Below are 22,995 nucleotides of genomic sequence, written 5' to 3'. Positions count from 1 at the left end.
GATTTGAACTGGTTTTATTTTTTTTTTAATTTTTTTTTTAATAAAAATCAAATCAAATAAAAAATAACCCCCTCTACCTCTAGATGGCTTATCAAAGTTCAGAGAATGGGCTCTAGGCCGTTCACAGTGGGGCATTACAGTCTCCGACAACATCACAAGATGGGCATACATTTCTTGACTGGCCTTTCTTTATGGGAATGCGCTCAATCCAAATCCAAAAAACATAATCTTTAACCATTCAATCTATGATGACCATCGAAGCTCTTCCATGGTGAAGACTATTATTTAATGTGGTTCAGGTTACATGGCAAGGGTAGGGGTATTAAAAAAAACCGGTCCATCTATAATATTTATTTTATTTGATCCTATTGAAATTTTTAAAATTAGCTTAACCTAACCTAACTCGTATAACCCAATATAAATAACTCGAGTTCCTAGTATAAATAATATTTTCACTTCTCTCTCTTATTTTTTTTCCTTTATCATCTTCACACTCATAGCCTCCTCTCACTCTTAATCCTTTTCTTCCCTTTTTATTCTTCACTTTTACAAAAATTATAGTTGTTTTTTTAAAAGTTTGATTTGATGAAGTGATAATGAATTTTATGGTTATAATTATTTTACAAATAAAATTTCAAGAATCTAGATCGAGCTTTTATTTTCCTAGTCAAATTACAAAATTATAAATACTTTATAGTTTATTCATGCTGGTCTATCTTGTACTATATTACATTTTATCTGTTTGATAAATTGCTTAATTGTAATTTTTGTTTTGTTTTGTTTTGTTTTTATATAGAAATTATGATAGTTTTTATGTTGTTTCTAATATGTGCATTTTAAAGGTCCTATTTAGTGCTAACCCGATATTATTTTAGGATTATAAAAAAATAAGATAATTAATATATCTAACCCACATATATCAATAATATTCTCAAAAAAATTAGTTTAATTTGATATATCTAACCTGTTCACGTCCAAACAAAATTGAATGGATTGAGTTTATATTTTATAAAAATATTAAAAATTAAATCAGATAAAATAAATTACGGGTAAAAAGTCGATCCAATGTAATACAAACAACCCCAACAGAGGGCCCTGATTTGATTTCTTAGATGGATTTAGAGGGCATTTCTTACGAGACAGTACCTTAAAGAAGTCAAGGGAAATAGAACAGAACTTCAACTTATTGAATAGTCACTGACCGGAGAATTTCTAACTATGGTTTCAATCAGCTTTCAACTCTGGTCACCTGATGAGAGAGCATGCACATGTATCAGTGAGGAAGAGTCCAATAAGTTTCCAACTCGCAAGATTATTGGTTGCCACGTGAAGCCAGTTTTGAGAGCATGACGCTCACTCAGCATCAACTGCCAAAAATTAGACATCAATTTAATCAGAAATGACAGCCTAACTAGTGTCTGGAATGCATGATTAAGGGATGGGGAAGGAAATGGAGCATAAAATGATCTATCTAGAGGAATCTGGGATTCTGATAAGTTACAATCTTCTTTCATATGCCCGAGTCCTTGTCTCCAAGACTTTTCAGCATTACATTTTCTTTTTCCACTTCATTGATTTCAAAATGGTACAGGTACTGTTGCGGATTCCTGCTGTTAAGAGACCATCGTAGCTAATAATCAGAGTCAGAAAATGATTTGTGAACAAAGCTCTATAAATCTTGCTACTTGATGGCTCTATAAATCTTGCTACTTGATGAATTAAATGGCAGTCAAGCTGATCTAGAGCAACCCTAACAAGGTGATAGAGACCCAGAAAAGTTCTTGGGTGTTATTTTTCTTGTACTTGTTACTAAGAAATCAACAAAACACAAGGATTACCTCTATTAGGATGTTCCTTGAGCTGAGCAAGGCTACTGCAATCTTATCACCAGCAAGAGCATTGTTTTCACAAGTGCAATGTCTAAGCTTGAATTAAGATCAACTTCACAAAACCATGATAACAGCAAAATTATGAAAGTGGATTGCAGAGCAAGATTACCTATGTCAAGTTCATGGCCACAAAATAAAACTTCCCAGATTTGAAAATCAGGCGTTAAGAGCAAGAGAAAGGATACTAGATGCCAGTGGGGCTCCTCCAGTGAGTTCGTTCACTTCTGCAAGCAAGAATGGAGTTTCAGCAATGCCGGTTCTATTCTTGTCCCAAAGGATCCATTTCCATTTATGTAAAACTTAAAGCCAAAAAGTTCCAACCTAGCTTCTCTAAGGGCACTTTGTATAGCAGACTCAATCAAGCCTCCAGAAGCTGTGTGTTCTTTAGGGATTGGAACAGTAATCAGGATTCCAGAGCCAAGCTTAAGTTTCAAGTTAGTTTCTGCAATTAAGAAAGAGAGGAAAACATAATCACTCACAATTCTTCTCATTCTCATAGGGGTGGGGTTGGGGGTGGAAAAAAGGTAAGATGAACAGAGTCCCCTGAGGTGTCTACACGACAATGTACCTATGTTATTTATAAATAGAACAGAAATATTCATTAGATTCGATGAAATTACATGTTGATTTGAAGCCTTGCATACAAGCATTAGTGCAGTGTAAAATCAACATTCTACCAGTTATTTTTAAGGTCACAGGGCTTTCTCATGAATGAATCTTTTTTGGGTTTCTCTTGTATGGAACCCATGCTAAGATTGATCAGTCTTGTTTGGGTTCATCTTGTATACAACCTATGTCCTAGATTCTACTCCTTGAAGATTTTGATAAATTTAGCTCTATGTAGGACTAAATTAGCCTGGAATATTGGTAGAGTGGACTCTGCTATTGTAGCTGGTAGGTGCAGCGAGCCTAACCGATATGGTCGATTTGGTCCAGGTTCCGGATTCTAGGAGGAGAACCGAGACACCTCACTCCACATAAACCAGTCAATGTACCTTTGAAAACACATTTTCTTTTTTCTTTTTTTTTTCTCAGGCAGAAAGTTGTCAAGTGATGCAATCCTAGAAAATGCGTATACATTGCAACGAACCAAACAGATTTAACCATTTTCACATTTTGCAAATTGAAATCAGATGGAGCTTGAAAAGAGAATGTGAGCCATGAGAAAGGGTGTCCCTTGCAACCACTTCTCTCCGTGAAAAATGCAGGAGACTCGCTGGTCTTATAAGCGGCAACACAAATGCCCTGAGTTTCCTGTATATTTAAAGCTGATATGTTTGAATTGCTTCTGATGATTACGGGGTAAAAAAAGATGATATCTACCAAATATTCTAGGGTTCTGGGAATATCTAATATGGATTTTACTCCAGCAGATATCACTGCTACTGGAGTCCTGCCATATTTGTTAGGTCGGAAGATATATCCATCGCTGCCAGGAAAACATGAGAAAAATTATATCAATTCTAGCAATCAAATACGGAAAGGTTCATGGGATTTATTCCTCGTTTCAGACCAGAAAAAAGTTCACTCATATGATCAGGAATGGGTTAGTGGTGGATGTGTGTTCCTGACATCATATGATCACAAGTGATGAACAAGTCAAAAGCTTTGGGTATTCCCACTAAATGATTCTGCTATCATTGCTTGGCTGACCACATCACTGGGCAGAAACATACGAAGTCAGGCAGAAACAGTAGGAGCACCATCCCCCCTGGTAGCCACCTAAAAGAAAAGCAAAAACAAGCATGTGAAGTCAGGTGCAACACTTCACGAGCAATCAAATATTACAGTGCTTGTTTAAGGATTACACATGTCAAACATATCAGGAGTGACAGAGTACTTGCAAACAGGATTACCAAGTCATGAGACCTGCCTTTGAGGCGCTATTGAAATAATTTGCAGAATCACTATTGAACGATCACCCACTGGCCATTGAGGCACATGTTTTACATTCTGGTGAATAAGATACTATCAGGAAAGGAGACTGTGGTGTCCAGTGTTATAGCTAAACGATCGGCAGAATGGGCAATGAATGTCTTCTTAGTGTTCATTTGAGATGTGAAGAGTGCAGCTTGGAATTTATTACATCCTTTTCCAACAATGATTTTGTCATAAAACTACATTCCTTGGTTCAAACAAACATGATACAGCAATTTTTTTATACGAGCTTAAGGATAAAGCTATTGGCTTATAAAACGCATCAACACTATCTTGTTGGCTTATTTCTCTGGTGTTTTTTCTTGACCATTGCCCTCTGATATCCATTCTTTTTTCATCACACCAAAATGGATTTTTGGAAAAAGTCTGGCGCTTTAGTTTTCTCAAGCTGATCATGAAATAGATAACATCAGAACTATTTCCTAATTAATCTTTTGGACCCAATTCTGTCAATCTTTCCATAACACGTTGAAAGTGGCTAATTCTTATGTTCTGTATGCCCTTGTTTGCATAATTGCATCCAACCTTTCTGATATTTCCTTCTCTTTCACATGTCTCTTCTTTTTATTGAATTGCTATTTGGATTCACAGGAGATAAGCTTGTTGGAGAGGTTAGCAGAATTGTAGCAGCCGAAGCTTGCATTCAGGCATTGGACATTGAGTTTACCAAGGGTCAAATTTATGAAATCAACTCAGTTGAGATATGTTTGTATTGAAAATTGAATAACACTTTATCTTTACTATAAAACTACTAGTGCGCCAATGTTTTCTCATCGGAGTACCTATTGTAAAGGAAAGACTTGTTGAGAAATTGATGTCTTACTCCCCTGATTTCTATGGAACTATAGAAAATTAGCATGGCAAAAATTTCAGTCCAAATTATTTTCCCTTTTAGATGCCCATAGAACTTGGCATAGCATTTTTTTATTTCTTTTTAACCATCAAAGACAGGCATCTGCACAAATCGTGTGAGCATAAAAGATTGCATCAACCTTGTTACATATGTTGATGAAAAGCTGGTGAATACTTTTTTACAACTGGGGAAATGTATAGTGTCTTTATAACGGTTATGGTCTTAGAAATAGGAATCCCTTATGGACACAACAGAACTTTTAGAGATCTCTTCTTCCTTTCTCAAATTCGATTCTCTTTCATTCTTTATGTGTGATGGATTTCGGTTCAAAAATATTGAATACAAGCCTGCCTTAAATTTTTCTATCTAATTTAAGGTGTGTTGTAAGATCCCCACAGATTCAGGTTTATATGTGAATTTGATCATACGAAAATTTCATTCTTAAAATAACTTAATTCAAGAAAAGAAAATGAGTGGAAAACCTTTCCCAGAAATGCTTGGCTAAAAAATATTATTAGGATTTAATGTATATTTATCCATAGAAATGCCTAACCAAAGACGAGATTATCTACAGAATTGTAGTCTAGAGGGGAAAAAAAATTAAACAATAAACTTGAAAAGGAGATGTTTTCCCCGATTTTGGAGATGTATTCTAAGATTAAACAAATCTTTCCATCCAATTCATCATCATTGGTGCCATCTCCTACGATTTTCTTCTAGTACCAATGGTTTTGAAAGAGAAGGTATACCTCCTCTATTCGGACTTGCTTTGTTTCTGGCAGGAGAAAGAAGATGAAGCTGCCCATGAAGGCAACCAAAGCAGCAAATAACAAGAAAATCCCATAACGAAGATGGCAGAGAGACACGAGAAAGCATTGTGCTATCAATGCTGTGAAGATCATGTTGACACAGACCACAATACTTTGTCCAGCTGACCTTGTCTCCAATGGAAAGAGCTCGCTTGGAACTAACCACCCTAGAGGACCCCAAGACCTTCCATAAGCAAAGCAAAACAAGCAAATGATAACGACTAGGAACACGCTGATTGCTTTCGAGAGAGTTTCTTCTTGTCCGAACTTCAGGGCCAGACTTACTGCCAAAGCCACCTGCAGATTAAACAATTGAGTTAGTATTCAAGCCCTAGAGATATGGTAAAGATTTAAACGAGCCTGACTTACCATGTAGCTGAACATTTCAATACTAGCTTCAATAAAAAAAGTTCTTCTGCCAAATTTGTCGACTAATCCCATTGACGTGAGCGCGCCAACAAGAAGTGCCCCACTAGTAATGATAGATGAATAAAGAGATGTTCCTGCCCCAAAACCCAAGCTTTGGAAGAAGACAGGACCACAGAAGAGTATATAGAATTCATTCCAGTGAGCTGTTGAAACACTGGGATTCCCAGGGCCCCAATTATCAATTGGGGGCGATTCTTCCGTCTTAAGAGATTCCTGAAAGGGTTCTTTATGGCTTTTGCTTCGTTACTTGCATCAATAAGATCAGCAAACTCAGCATCAACATTCGTTGTACCTCTAACTTCCTCCAATATTTTTCTTCCTTCTTCTAACTTTTCTTGTTCTACAAGGCTGTTGGGGGTCTCAGGAAGGAGAATAGCACCTACACTCATTAAAACTGCAGGGATTACAGCTGAGCCAAGAGATAACCTCCAACCCCATGGATGGATTTTTTCAGTTCCGTAATTTACAAGATTTGCTACTAGGATCCCTAAGCAGGTTTTAGTTGAAACAGCTGGTTATATCGCCCACGGGTTTTTGCAGGAGACATTTCTGACTGATACAAGGGAACTGCCTGTACAATTAGGAAAAAAAATGCTGTAAACAAATTAAGAGGTGTGCCACAAAATACTTTTGGCTTAGGGATCATTGAGCATACCTGGTTGCTGAATCCAATGCCTACACCTAGAAGTAACCGTCCTATGATCAGCATTGCAATATTCATTGCACATGCATTGATAACAGCTCCACAGAAGAAGCTTATTGATCCACAAAGTATGCTTGCACTCCGGCCTTTACTTCCGGTCATGAAGGATGCTAAAAACGTGAAAACAAGGGCCCCAAGTACAATGAAGACGTGAATAGTGCAAGTATCTGGTTGTCATATTTGCAGCAATCCGTCTTGTGGAGAGGACGCCGCTTCCTTTCATACTCCTGGGAAGAAGTTTTTTAAGAAATCGTCCATGGAAGTCACTTCACCTGGAACCAGCAATTTTCATGTTAAGTTTCATTATAATATATCATCTAGAAACAAGTGTAAAGTGAGTTATTCTTGAAGATGAACCGATGTGCAATGCAAACATTCGATGTCCTCCCATTGCTGCAACAAGATCATGATAATATATCATATTGAATGCTTAAATTAACATGGATATATATGCTTAAAACATATATATATGGATCACGAGACATAAGAAGCCAAAGATAAATACTCACCAGATACACCAAGATCATACCCAAAAAGGGATGAAATAAATAGTAGTTTTATACTCGTAGAGATGAGCCCCCTTAAGGGCTGCTCCATCTGCAAAAGCCCCCCCTGCCATCTCTTTCTCTCTATTGCTCTGTCTCCCCCTCTCTTCAAGTGTTTGCTATCAGCACATACAGTATATTGCATGAACCGGCAGGATTGTATATATATATATTAGAAAATCAAGGATGTCTGTTGTCAGTTAACTGGATGTCATACACTGAGGTGTTGTATAGTCAATATTCTACCCATATTCGAACTCAAATGTAATTAATAAGATTTCTTTTTGTGTAATTAAAAAAAAGGTTTCCTTTTGATTTTACATGGATAAAACAAGGACAAAAACTTCCATGACGTACTGTTGAGTGTTGACAACTTTTTTATTTTTTTTATTTTTCATTGATATAAACACCTAATGATGTAATTAATTAAATATATCAAGGAGGAGATTTTTTATACGACTTTGGAACAGATATGATAAAATTATTCCTAGATTATAGCAAAATATTAAAGATGAGATGGGTGAGAGTGAGTTGGAATAAGATCTGGCCACCAAAATACGAACTTTAAACCATTTGACCGAATCTTCCCGACTTGATGAACAGATTTTCCTCTTTAGATAAGGGATTCCGAATTGAAGAACAAATAGCTGTAAAAGGGCTCAAATAGGAGGAAAACGTTAGTGCTGTGCGAAATTTGCGAGGACAATAGCAGCTAGTTAAGCCTTGATCTCATACGAATGGCAGCAAGGAATAATTAAGCCCTCAGAAAGCAGGACGTCAAGCCAGGGCATAAAGGCTCGCCGTTCCTTGCCTCGGGTGAATTAACACTGTAGTGCTGAAAGAGAAGGGATTTCTGAAATCAGACAAATAAACAAGAACCTGCAGTATTATTAATAGTCATTCAAGAATCTAATAAGGAGTTGAGACGCCAAAATCCAGTGGATTCCTGACAAGAAAACAAATAGCTAGTGGCTTCCTAATTAGATTTCCAAAAAGCGTAAACAGAAGAAATTGCATAACAGTTGGTTTATGTTTTGTTAGGATAATCATCTTTACCACCAGTACTCTTCATGCTCATGCAACTGATTCGATTACGTTGGAATTAATTTTGAAATCCAGAATAACGTAAATGTGAGTTTTTTTTTAATGTTTTTCTATGATTTGAGATTATTCTAGTTTTGCCTCCTAGATCCTGCAGATAATGTCATTTTTTATTACATTTAGTTATTTTTTATGTCAAATGATAGAATTTATTTAATAGTTGGGTACGGTTTCTGCCTTAGAAAAGGATGATACTAATTATGTAATAATATTTATTTTATTATGTATAAGTTATTTATTTATTGGGTGTTAATCCCATGCAGCTAGCGGGGTATTCGACCAGTGTGTGCATTAATTTTTCAGTTTTTGATAATCTTTAGAAATTTATGTTCTTTATAGTTTTTAATTTTGATGTGGACACATGATGAACCGGAATTTATTAATATTTTATATAATAATAATGTATTTCTTAGATAAATATTTTTGGTTAGCCATCCATTATGGGCTTTGAAAACATGATTTAATATTTTAAATAATAATAATATATTTCTTGAAAAAATATTTTTGATTACCCCAAGTCTATTATGCACTTTAAAACATGATTTAAATCCAAATTATAATTATGGCCCAAACCGAGTGCCTTATAGGCTTAGGAGTGACATCCAAAGCTGTCCACACCCGACATCTTTTGGGCTCGAGCAAGTGTTGGGTGTGTGTCCAACATCTTGTGGGCTCGAGCAACGAGCCCCAAGCCCAGGTGCAAGACGTGTGCCCAACAACTCGTGGGCTATAGTGTTATGACCGAGTCTAAGGGTACGATCTATACTTTATACAATGTGGGCTCTAGCCTCGTGTTTAAGCTAAAGAACACATCTAAATATTCTTCGGCTAAATGCATGTCTTAGTCCTTATTGGGCAAAACTCTTTGGCTTAAACCCAACCACTTTTGACCTTCATTAATGTTAATATCATAGATATTTAACAATAAATGATATTTATCTCTTAATAACACTATCATAGCTAAATGACTCTTTAGCCCTTCACTTTAGTAAATAACAAGGTTCATGTGCTATAATTATCCCTTGAACTATCTAGGTAAAAAGTTTACAAAAATTTATATTCTCAATAGACATAAACTATTTTCATATAATCTTGATCCTATATAAAAATATAACTTTATTCTTATAATTTAATATTATCTTACATATTTATACACTTTTCCTCCTTAAATATATTGATTTCAGCATTTAAGAGTCACTAAATCAACCAACATGGATTAATTACAAGGATACTTGATTAATCCATAATTCAACCACCAAAAAACCATATTTCTAACCATCTTCAATTTTAAAATATAATCAATGCGACTTTTTTTAAATTTAATAATATAAAAATTAGATAAATTAGTATTTTGATTAAAAGTAAAATTAGTTTATGAGTATTACTTTCAAACAAAGCTTTTGATTTCAACATAGTTGTTTTCTTATTCAAATTGATCGTTATCAAGTCTATATAATTAGCAAAATTAGGTGTTCAATATTTTTTAATATGTTAGTATTTTATTTTAATATCTTAAATTTATTTTATATAAGTCAGGTATCATTCCTTATTTTAAAATGCAAACTATCATCTAAATATATGAGAATTAATACTCTTCTTGTTTAATTTTTTTTATCTAGCCTTTTTTATATAACGATTATTTTTTAATTATTTTGTATGCATTTAATTTTTCAAGAAATTGTTCTAATTCATTTATTTTCTTATGTTTTGTATAACTGAAATTTATTTGAAAAGATTAAAAATATTTATTTTTAGATAATATTTTTAAGATGTGTAACCTTGCATAACATTTTTTTTCTTTTTATTTTATTTAATCAATTGCATTTGTCTTCATTTTTATTATCAGTTAAATAAAAAATTATTTTTTTGTGTTAATAAAGTTGTTAAACCCAACCGTGTCAAAGATTCGAGTTGCGAAGTCGAATATCTTGGTCTATAACCGACTCTTAAATTTTTAATTTTCATCTTTATTTACCGTTAAAGACTTTTTTATTTATTTATTAATACACATAGTTCTTAATTTATTTTATTAGATGTATACATATTATTTTTTATTTTCACTTTTGATTTTTTATATAAAAAATACATTAAAAAAGCTTCCATATTTATTATTTTATAAAAAAATTCAAATCACGGAGGAACATGGGTCAAATAGTTAGTAACATAAACTAAAAGAGAAGTTGTTTTAACTATGCACCACCTCACAAAATATTATTCATTTCAATCGTGTTAATTTTTTTTTCTAAATCTATTTTTTTCTGTAATTTTATACTTCAATATTTAGTTTATTGGAGATTGGATTTTATAATCTATTATAGTTTGTTTTATAAGTGATTAGGTCAATCTTATAACCTGTATCATAAGTTTGCCGGGTTAACTCGATTTACTGGTTATTTTGATTATGAATTAGGCTCTATAATTTATTTTAATTTGTCTTTTATAAGATTATTTTGATTTTATAAATCTGGTTGTTTTATTATATCATGTTTTTAGATTGAATTGTTTTTTATATTTTTTTTAACTTTTAACAATGAGTTTCTTAAAAACTGGGCTTTATAATTTGTTTTTTATTTGTTTTTAATGAGGTTTTCACGGTTTTATGACTTTGATAGTGAGTTTAGCAGGTTAACCCGTGTTGACTTTTTTTGTTTACTTTCCATGAGGTTATCATAATTTCATGACTCGGGTCACAGATTTGGTATGTTAACTCAAATCAATTTTTTTTACTTCATAATTTGTTTTGATTTGTTTTATACAGGGTTATTAATGTCTCTTAATCCAGGTTGCAGATTTGACAGATTACCCTAGATTGACCAAAATCAATTAAATATATTATTGTTTCAATATTATTATTTTTTAAAAAAATTGCCTTCAATGTTTGTGAATTAAACAATATTTTTGTCGATTATTCAAGTTATTTTTAAACTTATCAAGTAATTATATTATATTAAATTAACCTTCCACACAGTTTTAAATTTTTTACTCTAGAAAAACGTCAACAATACCTTGATAATTTTGTTTATATGTAAAAAAAAAAAAATCATTTGACCCGTAATGTATCGCATTACGATGATATAATAAAAAGACTAATAAGTCGTGTGTACCAGAGGAGGGGTTCGATATATTATATTAAATGAACTCTGCTGTTGATTTTTCAGCGTTCACATTTTCCCTGGCCCCTTCTAGGAGTAATTAAAGTGTTCTTAAAGACTAAAAATCGATTTGGTTTGCAGACTCTTTCCTCGGTACTGCTTGCAAGATGAACTGTAGATCCCTTTTTTCCTTATCTTTAATCAACTAAAATAATGGGACCCGAAAGCAACGCGGATTAGAACATGCCACAACTTGATTTTGAAAATATTCCCTGCCGAGACCAATTATAAGCCGGATTGGTGATTAAAATTAATTAGGTCTTCTAGCTAGGTCATTGATAACTGATAAGCAGGACCCCAAACCAAATGCCGTGTGTTTACTTTGTCAACTGAAAGAAGAGCGAATCGGAATCAGGGATTCCTTGAGAACTTGCACAGAAATCTCCTCACGCATGCTCTAAAGTCTAACCCATGCACTCCTATATAAATAGCAAGAACTGCCTCCCAGATTTCCATCTTCAAACAACTAGAGCATTAATTTACTCCCTCCTCTGTTTCTTCAAAAAACCCCAAAGGACCAAAACCTGGACTGTATACAGTTCCTCATTCCCTACATATCACCATCTTTCCAACAACCAAGACCATGAAGGTATGAATTTGTGATCAGAACACAAGTATATTACTAGCTTGTTCGTAAAGATATTATGTGTATCACTTTCTTGTTATTGATTAATTATGCTAAATCATTGCAGCAAAAGATAGTGATCAAGGTGACGGGGAAGGGACCGAAATCCCGCTCCAAAGCCTTGCAGATTGCAGTTGGGCTTTCAGGTGAACAAAACCTTTCATGCACACAAGTTTTAGAATCGGAATACCTAATAGAACCTTCCATGCACACAAGTTTTAGATGATCAATTTGTTGACGGGTTTATATATCTTTTTGTGATTCTGTAGGTGTTGAATCTGCCGGTTTAGGAGGGCAAGATAAGAGCCAGATAGAGGTGGTAGGCGATGGAGTTGATGCAGTACAACTTACAAATTTGCTGAGAAAGAAAGTAGGCTACGCAGAGTTAGCAAGTGTAGAAGCTGTGGGAGAAAAGAAAGAAGAGCCAGCAGTGCAGCCGGTTGCTTGGTCCGTGTATGGTGGAGGCATGCCTCAGACCTATATCCATCCGATTCACCCCCATCAGGACCCTTCTTGCTCCATCATGTAATTACCAAACAGGCTAGCCAGAAGCAGAGAGAGAGAGAGAGATTGAAGCCGAGTCAGTTTATTTATCTTGTAGAACATGTTGGGCCGCTGCCGTTCCACGTCTGAAAGGGGGGAGATAGTAGGGAAATTGAGATTACATATATACGTACAATGTGTAAACAAGCTTCTTTGCTTGTATGAACTTTTCATGTTACATGAGGGACAAATCTTGATAGTGGGTGAACAAAAAACATGGTGATATTCAGTCGTTATTCAACACAATAATATCAAATTGTGAATTTTAATCCAGTTGTTGAACCATTTATTGCTTTCTGGGCACCACGGCGCATTCTCCTTTTCTTTTTGTATCAAAGGCACATCCTGTCCAGTGAACAATTAACAAAAAAAAAAAAACTCTAAACAGTATGGAAAAATGAAAGATTAAACAAAAAAAAATAGAGTAAATAGAATTCTGCAGATACACCTTTTAAAAGAATGACTTGATTACTCTTCTTTCTATTTACTCGTATATATATAGATTTATTTACACAGATAACAAACAAATAATTGAGTAACTGAAGGAGAATAAACTGGAGATTACAAGCTATTTGAATTTCAAGCTAGCTAGACTAGAATCTTTCAAGCTAGCTAGACTAGCGATTCTGCAGGCTGGTAGTTGATGCAAAATCTTTGGAATCCTCTTCTGATTTGTTGACAGTTGTGAGATCTTCTCCTGATTTGTTAGCAGCTGTTAATACTCTAACAAAAAATACTACGTGGATACTGTACATAAGGGGTGTTTTAGAGTGTTTAAATAAATTGTTTTTTTAAAAAAAATATATTAAGATAATATTTTTTATTTTTAAAATATTATTTTTAATATTAATATATCAAAACAATTCAAAAAATAAAAAAATAATTTCAGACTTTTAAAAAAAATCATAATTTGAGAAATCACGGTTTATTCCTCAAAGACAAAGAATACATTTGGCTACGCATTAGAGTTTGCGTTTTGTCAAAAACGCACGAAGCAAACGTTTGGTTAACAAAATAAAAGTGATTTACTGTGCATGGTCCCACCATAAATTGCGTGTGAAACGCAAGCAGATGGAAAGCAGAAAAATGCTGCTTTCTTGCGCGGCTCTTTAAATTCAACCATGATACACTGTTCACGTGAAATTCTTAAGCCTTGATCTCATACGAATGGCAGCAAGGAATAATTAAGCCCTCAGAAAGCAGGACGTCAAGCCAGGGCATAAAGGCTCGCCGTTCCTTGCCTCGGGTGAATTAACACTGTAGTGCTGAAAGAGAAGGGATTTCTGAAATCAGACAAATAAACAAGAAACTGCAGTATTATTAATAGTCATTCAAGAATCTAATAAGGAGTTGAGACGCCAAAATCCGGTGGATTCCTGAGAAGAAAACAAATAGCTAGTGGCTTCCTAATTAGATTTCCAAAAAGCGTAAACAGAAGAAATTGCATAACAGTTGGTTTATGTTTTGTTAGGATAATCATCTTGACCACCAGTACTCTTCATGCTCATGCAACTGATTCGATTACGTTGGAATTAATTTTGAAATCTAGAATAACGTAAATGTGAGCTTTTTTTTAATGTTTTCTATGATTTGAAATTATTCTAGTTTTGCCTCCTAGCAAATTATCCTGCAGATAATGTCATTTTTTATTACATTAAGTTATTTTTTTTATTACAAATGTTAGAATTTATTTAATAGTTGGGTACGGTTTCTACCTTAGAAAAGGATGATACTAATTATGTAATAATATTTATTTTATTATGTATAAGTTATTTATTTATTGGGTGTTAACCCGCATGCAGCTAGCAGGGTATTCAACTAGTGTGTGCATTAATTTTTTATTTTTTGATAAATTTTAGAAATTTATTTTTTTATAGTTTTTAATTTTGATGTTGACACATGATGAACCGAATTTATTATATAATAATAATATATTTCTTGGAAAAATATTTTTGGCTAGCCAATACATTATGGGCTTTGAAAACATGATTTAGTATTTAAAATAATAATAATATATTTCTTGGAAAATTATTTTTAATTAGCCCAAGTCTATTATGAACTTTGAAAACATGACTTAAACCCAAATTATAATTATAGGCCCAAACTGAGTGCCTTATAGGCTTAGGAGTGACATCCAAAGCTATCCACACCCAACACCTTTTGGCTCGAGCAAGTGTTGGGTGTGTGTCCAACACCTCGTAGGCTCGGGCAACGAGCCCCAAGCCCAGGTGCTAGACGTGTGCCTAACAACTCGTGGGCTATAGTGCTATGGCCAAGTTTAAGGGTTTGGTCTATACCTGATTCAATATGGTCCCTAGCCTCGTGTTTTAGCTAAAGAACACATCTAAATATTCTTGGGCTAAATGCATGTCTTAGTCCTTGTTGGGCCAAACTCTTTGGCCTAAATCCAACCACTTTTGACCTTCATTATTGTTTAAGTCATAGATATTTAAAGATAAATGATATTTATCTCTTAATAACACTATCAGGGCTAAATGACTCTTCAGCCTCTTCACTTAAGTAAAGAACAAGGTTCATGTGCTATAAATATTCCCTTAACTATCTAGGTAAAAAGTTTACAAAAATTTATATTCTCAATAGACATAAACCATTTTCATATAATCTTAATCCTATATATATATATAAAAACTTTACTCTTATAATTTAATATTATCTTAAATATTTATAAACTTTTCCTTCATAAACATATTGATTTCAGCATTTAAGGGGTCTCTAAATCAACTAACATGGATTGTTTTACAGGTATGATAAGCATCACATCAAGTTATCACTTTCATTTACTATAGAGAATGGAAGTAATTACAAAGATACTTGATTAACTCATAATTCAACCACCAAAAAAATCATATTTCTAACCATCTTGAATTTTGAAACATTATCACCATGTAGAATACATGAGACTTTTTTTTTAATTTAATAATATAAAAGTTAGATAAATTAGTATTTTGATTAAAAGTAAAATTAGTTTATGAGTATTACTTTCAAACAAAGCTTTTGATTTCAACATAATTGTTTTCTTATACAAATTGTTATCGTTATCAAGTCTATACAATTAGCAAAACTAGGTGTTCAATATTTTTTAATATGTTATTATTTTATTTTAATATCTTAAATTTATTTTATATAAGTTAGGTATCATTACTTATTTTAAAATGCAAACTATTATCTAAATATATTAGAATTTAACATATATATATATATATATATATATATATATATATATATATATATATATATATATATATATAATGGCGGCAATGTAGGCTAATTTAACATCTAAAATAATGTAAACCTTAGTTTTTCAAAGAGTCTCTTTAGCTAGGTGATGGACTTAAAGTTATTGTGCTCAAAGCCCCTAACGGCTCAAAAGAATGGGTTTAAATGTTACCTGGATCTAACCAATCCAATACATTTTATTATGAGTAAACTACAACTTAAAATATTAATAAGATGAAGTGACTTTTCGACTCCTCCTCTTCATAAAAGCATAAGACTCATAGGCTATAAATTCATAATCTCTTCATTCTCAACTTTTTTGATATATATATTTTAAGAGTCTATCTCTCTAAAATATCATTACATTTTTTTCTTCTTAAAAAATTACTTACCTAAACATCTGAGAGACCCTACATATACTAGAGAGGACCTTTTGCAAGTATCAGCTACCAACCACTTCGATCTTCCAGGTACAAGCTACTAGCCATCTTGGTTAATGGAGAATGAATCAGATTGCTAAAATCAAAAAATTAATTGATTGTCTAACAGATAAGCTTTGCTCCTATGCTACTTTAATTTTTTGGGAGATCATCACCAGGCATTCATGATTTAATACTTTAATGATGTATCTATTATGAAAAAAATTGTAATTTAAGTTCAAGTTATGGACTTCCTTTCTTACATTAGACACTATAAAGAGATATATATTCTGATATACCCGATTATATGTGTACCCTAGTGGATCTATCACCTTTAAATGATTACCTCATACCCTCCTCCTGGGTAGCTAGAATAGTTGGAGGAGGATGAGAACAACATGAGCCAAGTTTGACTACAAGGATACTCAACCCACGAGAAGGGAATCTTTTCTCACAAATATATCCAATCACATTTTGAAGGAAAATTATTATTATTAACCATAAATCTAAAATGCACGAGGAATACACCTTGCAAAATGCAATGTGGATCCCCTTACTTGGTACTGTAAATAGACTATTCACACAACTTTTTTTTCTTTTTTCTTTTAGTTTGACCTTTATTGAACCAAGTTACAGGCCAATCTGTTGAGGAAGGGTGGTATCGAAAGATGGGGAATCAAATTGAGAAACACGGAGGGAATGAGTAGCTTTAATAAAGTTTGGGCAAAATATTTATTATAGTCCTCATACTCTCTAAATTATAAATATTAGGTCCCTTTAGTTTCTAAAATTTAAGGGAAAAATCAATTTTGGTTCCAAACTTTCTTTTTCTTATTTTTTTGTTCCTGGTTTGAGATAAATGAGAGAAATACGCTAAAATTCAACACTAGAGAGAGAAAGTTTCCATTGCACCGGATTTGGCCATAAAAACATTCAATATTGGTGTTAAATTGTTTCATTTGATGAAAGGAGTTTACATTAGGTGTTTTTTTACCTTGAAATTGCCTAAAAACATATATGAGCTTAGTAAGATTTTTGGTTTTGGGTTGATTTCGAGTTTCGGGATGATTTTTTTTCATTTTTTTAGGGCATGAATGGGTTTATCAAGATGCCTAAGATGTTTTCTAGGTGTCATGGGTATACAATGAGTTGAAAATCAATTTTTAGGTCGAAGAAACTTAACTCTTGATTTTATGGTCATAGTGGTGGCCGAAAACTAGGTAATATCACGTCTGGCTTATTTTCCTTTTTAAAAAAAAAATTAGGGGATGACATGTTGTCCACATCATCAACAATAAAAAAATAAAGGCCAAGAAAACGGGCCTCTTCCTACAGGCGCAGGCCCTTATTGGATGGGCCAAGCGCGTTGCCCTGGCTTGTCAGACCCTGCAGTGCTTGGCTTTTTTTGTTTTTTAAAAATGTTTTTTAAATTAATGTCTTTTTTTATGTATTTTTTAAAAATAATTTTAAAAGTTATATTTAAATTAATACTCCTCTCGTTTAATTTTTTTATCTAGCACCTTTTAAATAACGATTATTGTTTAATTATTTTGTATGCATTTAATTTTCCGAGAGATTGTTCTAATTCATTTATTTTCTTATGTTTTGTATAAATGAAATTTATTTGAAAAAGATTAAAAATATTTATTTTCAGAGAATATTTTTAAGATTTGTAACCTTGCATAACATTTGTTTTTTGCCTTTTATTTTATTTAATCAATTGCATGTGTCTCCATTTTTATTATCATTTAGTTAAATAAAAAAATGTTTTTTGTTAATAAAGTTGTTAAACCCAACCGTGTCAAAGATTCAAGTTGCGAAGTTGAATATCTTGGTCTATGGCTGACTCTTAATTTTTTTAATTTTCATCTTTATTTATTGTTAAAGACTTTTTATTTATTTATTGACACACATAGTTCTTAATTTATTTTATTAGATGTATACATATTATTTTTTATTTCCATTTTTGATTTTTTTTTTAATAAAAAAACACATTGGAAAAGCTTCTAGATTCATTATTTTATATATAAAAATTCAAATCACGGAGGAGCATGGGTTAAATAGTTAGTAGTATAAACTAAAAAAGAAGTTGTTCTTACTATGCACCACCTCATAAAATATTATTTCATTTCAATAGTGTTTTTTTTACTTTGTTTTTTTTTCTTTTCGAAATCTATATTTATTTCTGTAATTTTATACTTCAATATTTAGTTTTTTGGAAATTGAATTTCATAATCTATTATGGTTTGCTTTATAAATGGTTAGGTCAATCTTATAACCTGTATCATGAGTTTGCCGGGTTAACTCGATTGGCTTGAGTTTTTTTTATCTTTTTTTAATTAACATTTGTTTTACTTAAAACCTTAAACATTGAATTGATTAGGAATCAGACTTTATAATTTATTTTAGTTTGCTTTCTATGAAGTTATTTCGGTATCATGACTCATGTTGCGGGTTTGACAGGTTGACCCGGTTGACTCGAGTTTTTTTTTACTTTTTTTAATTTGTATTTTTTTTTTTAATTTAATCATTCAACATGAAGTTGATTATGAAGTAGGCTCCATGATTTATTTTGATTTGTCTTTTATAAGGTTATTTTGATTTTATGAATCTGGTTGTTTTATTGTATTATGTTTCTAGATTTATTTATTTTAACCTTTAACAATGAGTTTATTGAAAACTGGGCTTTATAATTTTTTTTTGATTTGTTTTCAATGAGGTTTTCACGGTCTTATAACCTTGGTCGTGAGTTTAGCAGGTTAACCCGTGTTGACTTTTTTTGTTTACTTTCCTTGAGGTTATCATAACACTATCAGAAAATCGATAAATACAAACGGAAATATCGAGGGAATATTTTCGTCGGTAACTTTCCGAGGGATTTTACCGACGGAAATATTCCCTCGGTATATACCGAGGGAATTACCGTGGGAAAAAAATTAAAACAAAGCAAAAAAAAATGATGACGTGTCATTTTTACCAACGAAATTACCGACGGAAATTATTCCGTCGGTAATTCTGTTGGTAAATCCGTCGGTAAATCCATTGGTAAACTGTGAACATTGTTCATCGTGTCAATTACAAAGGGAATCACCGACGGAAATTTCTGTCGGTATTTTCTAGAGAGCTCCAGAACTGTTCACTTTCCAATTGCACTGTTAATTGTTGTTCTTTACGGACAAAATCACCGACGGATTGAAAAGTCGTCAGTGTTATTTGGCGGTTTTCTGAAAAAATTCAATTAATTTAAAATTTTCATTTAAATATTACAAACGGAATCACCGATGGATTGAAAAATCGTCGGTAATTGTTGGCAGTTTTTGAAAACTTTTTACAAAATTGAAAATTTAAATTAAATATTACCGATGGAATTACCGACGGAATAATTAAAAAATATTAATATTCAATAATCCGTTGGTAAATCCGTCGCTAACGCGCCCCAATTAAAAGTCTGGATCCCCTTATTTCACAAGAAACAGACTCATTTCTTATAATTTTTCTTCTACTTCTTCTTCTTCTTCTTCTTCTTCTTCACTATATGTAAAAAACATCAATATCTATTTCTTTCTCTTCTTTTCTCTCCTAATCTTCTTCTCTTTTCGTTCATACTCGGGTATGTCTTCTTCTTCTTCTTTCTTCTTTTATCCTCTTAGTTTTTTTTTAATTAATATGCTTTACGAAAAAAAAATTTCTCTCCTTAGCTTCACTTGCAATTACATTAAGGTAATATTTTTCTTTTTTCTTCTTTTTTCATGATTTTTTTCACTATATTTGTTTTTTATTCTATTTTTAATTGTTTTTGTTCTTAATAATTGTATAAATTTTGTTGTGAGATTTTTTTTTCATATGAGACCAATTTTTAGTTGATTTATTTATAGGGATTTTTAAATTTTTAGCAATTGCAACTTCATTTTTTTCATATGAATTTTCTTAGTTGAATTTATTTTTTTCATTTTATTTATTTGTTGCAAATTTGTTTGAGTTGATTTTCTTATTTTTTTTTCCAAGCATTTTGAGTATATAATATATTGTGTTGATTTATGTTAATTTAATTATTTTATAATTTTATAAAATGATTTTTTTAAAATGTTTTTATATAATTACCGACGAAATTTCCGTCGGTATATCCCTCGGTAATTTCATTGATAATAAAAAATTATTACCGACGCATCTGTTCCGTCAGTAAATCCGTCGGTGATTATATTACCAACGGATTTACCGACGGACAAAACATTACCGACGAACGATTCACCGACGGATCATTTTTGTCTGTGATTCCGTCGGTAATATAATTACCGATGGAATATGTGTCTTATACCGATGAAATTTTTCCGTTGGTAAAACTGTTAAATCTTGTAGTGTAATTTCATGACCCGGGTCACAGATTTGACAGGTTAACTCAAATCATTTTTTTTAACTTCATAATTTGTTTTGATTTGTTTTATACAGGGTTATTATGGTCTCTTAATCCAGGTTGCGGATTTGACAAATTAACCTGAGTTGACCCAAATCAATTAAATATATTATTGTTTCAATATTACTTTTTTTAAAAAAAATTGCCTTCAATGTTAGTAAATTAAACAATAATTTTACTAATTATTCAAGTTATTTTTACACTCATCAAGTTAATTATATCATATTAAATGAACCATCCCACACAGTTTTAAATTTTTTACTCTAGAAAAACATCAACAATACCTTGATATTTTTTTTATATGTTAAAAAAAGAATTCATTTGACCCGTAATGTATGGCATAACGATGGTATAATAAACAAGTCGTCTGTACTCTGTACCAGAGGAGGGGTTCGATATATTAAGTTAGCTGATTTGTCCCTTACGCGCTCCTGTTTCTTTTCAGAAAAAGTCACTCGTACACACAGCTTTTTATCACTCGTCATTCTTTTTCATACACACACACACACACACAACAGGAAAGAGAAAGGTTGATAATGATAGGCTGATAGCCACCTAATCTCAATGTAACTCTGCTCTCCTGTTGCTGCACTTCATTTTCGAACTCTACTGTTGATTTTTCGGCGTTCACATTTTCCCTGGTCCCTTTTAGGAGTAATTAAAGTGTTCTTAAAGACTAAAAATCGATTTGGTCTGCAAAGACTCTTTCCTCGGTATTGCATGCAAGATGAACTGTGGATCCCATATTTTCCTTTTATCTTTTAATCAGCTAAAAGAATTGGATCGAAAGCAACGCGGACTAGGACATGCCACAACTTGATTTTGAAAATATTTCCTGCCGAGACCAATTATAAGCAGGATTCGTGTGTTTTACAGATTAGAAAATAAAAACCATCAACGTGTTTTTACTCTCTGATTGCAAACACAAGCCTTGTAAGGAGACTAGAAGGGATTGTTTATTTTTGTGGTTGTGGGTGTTAAAAATAAAAATATATTTTAATTTTAATTTATTTTTAAATAAAAACACATGAAAAAATTACTATCTCAGATGTCTTTTCAAATATCCCACACAAATCTAGCCACCTTGTCTTGTTTCTTTCTTCTTTTTTTTTTTATTTGGTGATTAAAATTAATTAGGTCTTCTAGCTAGGTCAATGATAAGCAGGACCCCAAAGGAAATGCCGTGTGTTTACTTGTCAACTGAAAGAAGAGCGAATCGGAATCAGAGATTCCTTGAGAACTTGCACAGAAATCTCCTCAAGCATACTCTCTAGCCCATGCACTCCTATATAAATAGCAAGAACTGCCTCCCAGATTTCCATCTTCAAACAACTAGAGCATTAATTTACTCCCTCCTCTGTTTCTTCAAAACCTCCCCAAAAGACCAAAACCATCACTTTTGGTGTCTCCTGGACTGTAAACAGCTCCTCATTCCCTACATATCACCATCTTTCCAACAACCAAGACCATGAAGGTATGAATTTGCGATCAGAACACAAGTATATTGCTAGCTTGTTCGTAAAAATATTATGTATATTACTTTCTTGTTAATGATTAATTATGCTAAATCATTGCAGCAAAAGATAGTGATCAAGGTGACGGGGAATGGACCGAAGTCACGCACCAAAGCCTTGCGGATTGCAGTTGGGCTTTCAGGTGAACAAAACCTTCCATGCACACAAGTTTTAGAATCGGAATACCTAATAGAAAGTACCATGCATTTGTGGGAAAATTCAGATGATCAATTTGTTGACTGGTTTATATATCCTTTTGCGATTCTGTAGGTGTTGAATCTGCTCGTTTAGGAGGGGAAGATAAGAGCCAGATAGAGGTGGTAGGCGATGGAGTTGATGCAGTACAACTTACAAATTTGCTGAGAAAGAAAGTAGGCTACGCAGAGTTAGCAAGTGTAGAAGCTGTGGGAGAAAAGAAAGAAGAGAAGAAAGAAGAGCCAGCAGTGCAGCCGGTTGTTTGGCCCGTGTTTGGTGGAGGCATGCCTCAGACCTATATCTATCCGATTCACCCCCATCAGGACCCTTCTTGCTCCATCATGTAATTACCAAACAGGCAAGCCAGAAGCAGGGAGAGAGAGATATATTGAAGCCGAGTCAGTTTATTTATCTTGTAGAACATGTTGAGCCGCTGCCGTTCCATGTCTGAAAGTGGGGAGATAGTAAAGGGAAATTGAGATTATATATATACATAACCATGTGTAAACAAGCTTCTTTGCTTGTCTCAACTTCTCATGTTACAGGAGGGACAAATCTTGATATTGGGTGAACAAAAAGCATGGTGATATTCAGTCGTTAATTATTCAACAATATCAACTTATGAATTTTAA

At 32.8% G+C, this 22,995-nt stretch overlaps 1 protein-coding gene, 1 long non-coding RNA gene and 1 pseudogene across 6 annotated transcripts; 1 reads left to right on the top strand and 2 right to left on the bottom strand.

The window, feature by feature from the left end:
- Window positions 1-5,200: 5,200 nt before the first annotated feature.
- On the bottom strand, window positions 5,201-7,240 carry LOC18102025 (sugar transport protein 14-like; annotated as a pseudogene).
- Window positions 7,241-11,873: 4,633 nt separating this feature from the next.
- Window positions 11,874-22,995, top strand: LOC18102024 (heavy metal-associated isoprenylated plant protein 16). Of its 5 annotated transcripts, none has more exons than XM_052455575.1 (4): window positions 11,874-12,008; window positions 12,112-12,190; window positions 12,314-12,360; window positions 22,486-22,995. In XM_052455575.1, exons 1-4 carry the CDS (start codon window positions 12,003-12,005, stop codon window positions 22,708-22,710), a joined length of 357 nt encoding a protein of 118 aa, XP_052311535.1. In that variant the 5' UTR covers window positions 11,874-12,002; the 3' UTR covers window positions 22,711-22,995. The 5 variants fall into 5 exon arrangements, with proteins under 5 accessions (XP_052311535.1, XP_052311537.1, XP_006387353.2 ...); XM_052455577.1 differs by having other exon boundaries at window positions 12,314-12,521; window positions 22,659-22,995; XM_006387291.3 differs by lacking the exon at window positions 22,486-22,995 and having other exon boundaries at window positions 12,314-12,860.
- On the bottom strand, window positions 11,973-22,752 carry LOC127905738 (uncharacterized). The gene is made up of 2 exons (XR_008060045.1): window positions 22,659-22,752; window positions 11,973-12,521 (listed from the first exon to the last, which is right to left on the bottom strand). It is a non-coding gene; the product is annotated as an uncharacterized LOC127905738 (long non-coding RNA).

The sequence above is a fragment of the Populus trichocarpa genome, chromosome 9, assembly GCF_000002775.5.
Source record: "Populus trichocarpa isolate Nisqually-1 chromosome 9, P.trichocarpa_v4.1, whole genome shotgun sequence".
NCBI classification, from domain to species: Eukaryota; Viridiplantae; Streptophyta; class Magnoliopsida; order Malpighiales; family Salicaceae; genus Populus; species Populus trichocarpa.
Note: the sequence above shows the minus strand (reverse complement) of the source record. Positions and strands in the feature narration are given on the sequence as shown.

Excerpts from the sequence above, each read along its gene's own strand:
- LOC18102024 (XM_052455575.1), top strand. Across the intron at positions 12,191-12,313 it reads GATTGCAGTTGGGCTTTCAG|GTGTTGAATCTGCCGGTTTA; the intron begins GTGAACAAAACC and ends GTGATTCTGTAG. Across the intron at positions 12,361-22,485 it reads AAGATAAGAGCCAGATAGAG|GTGGTAGGCGATGGAGTTGA; the intron begins GTGGTAGGCGAT and ends AGCCAGATAGAG.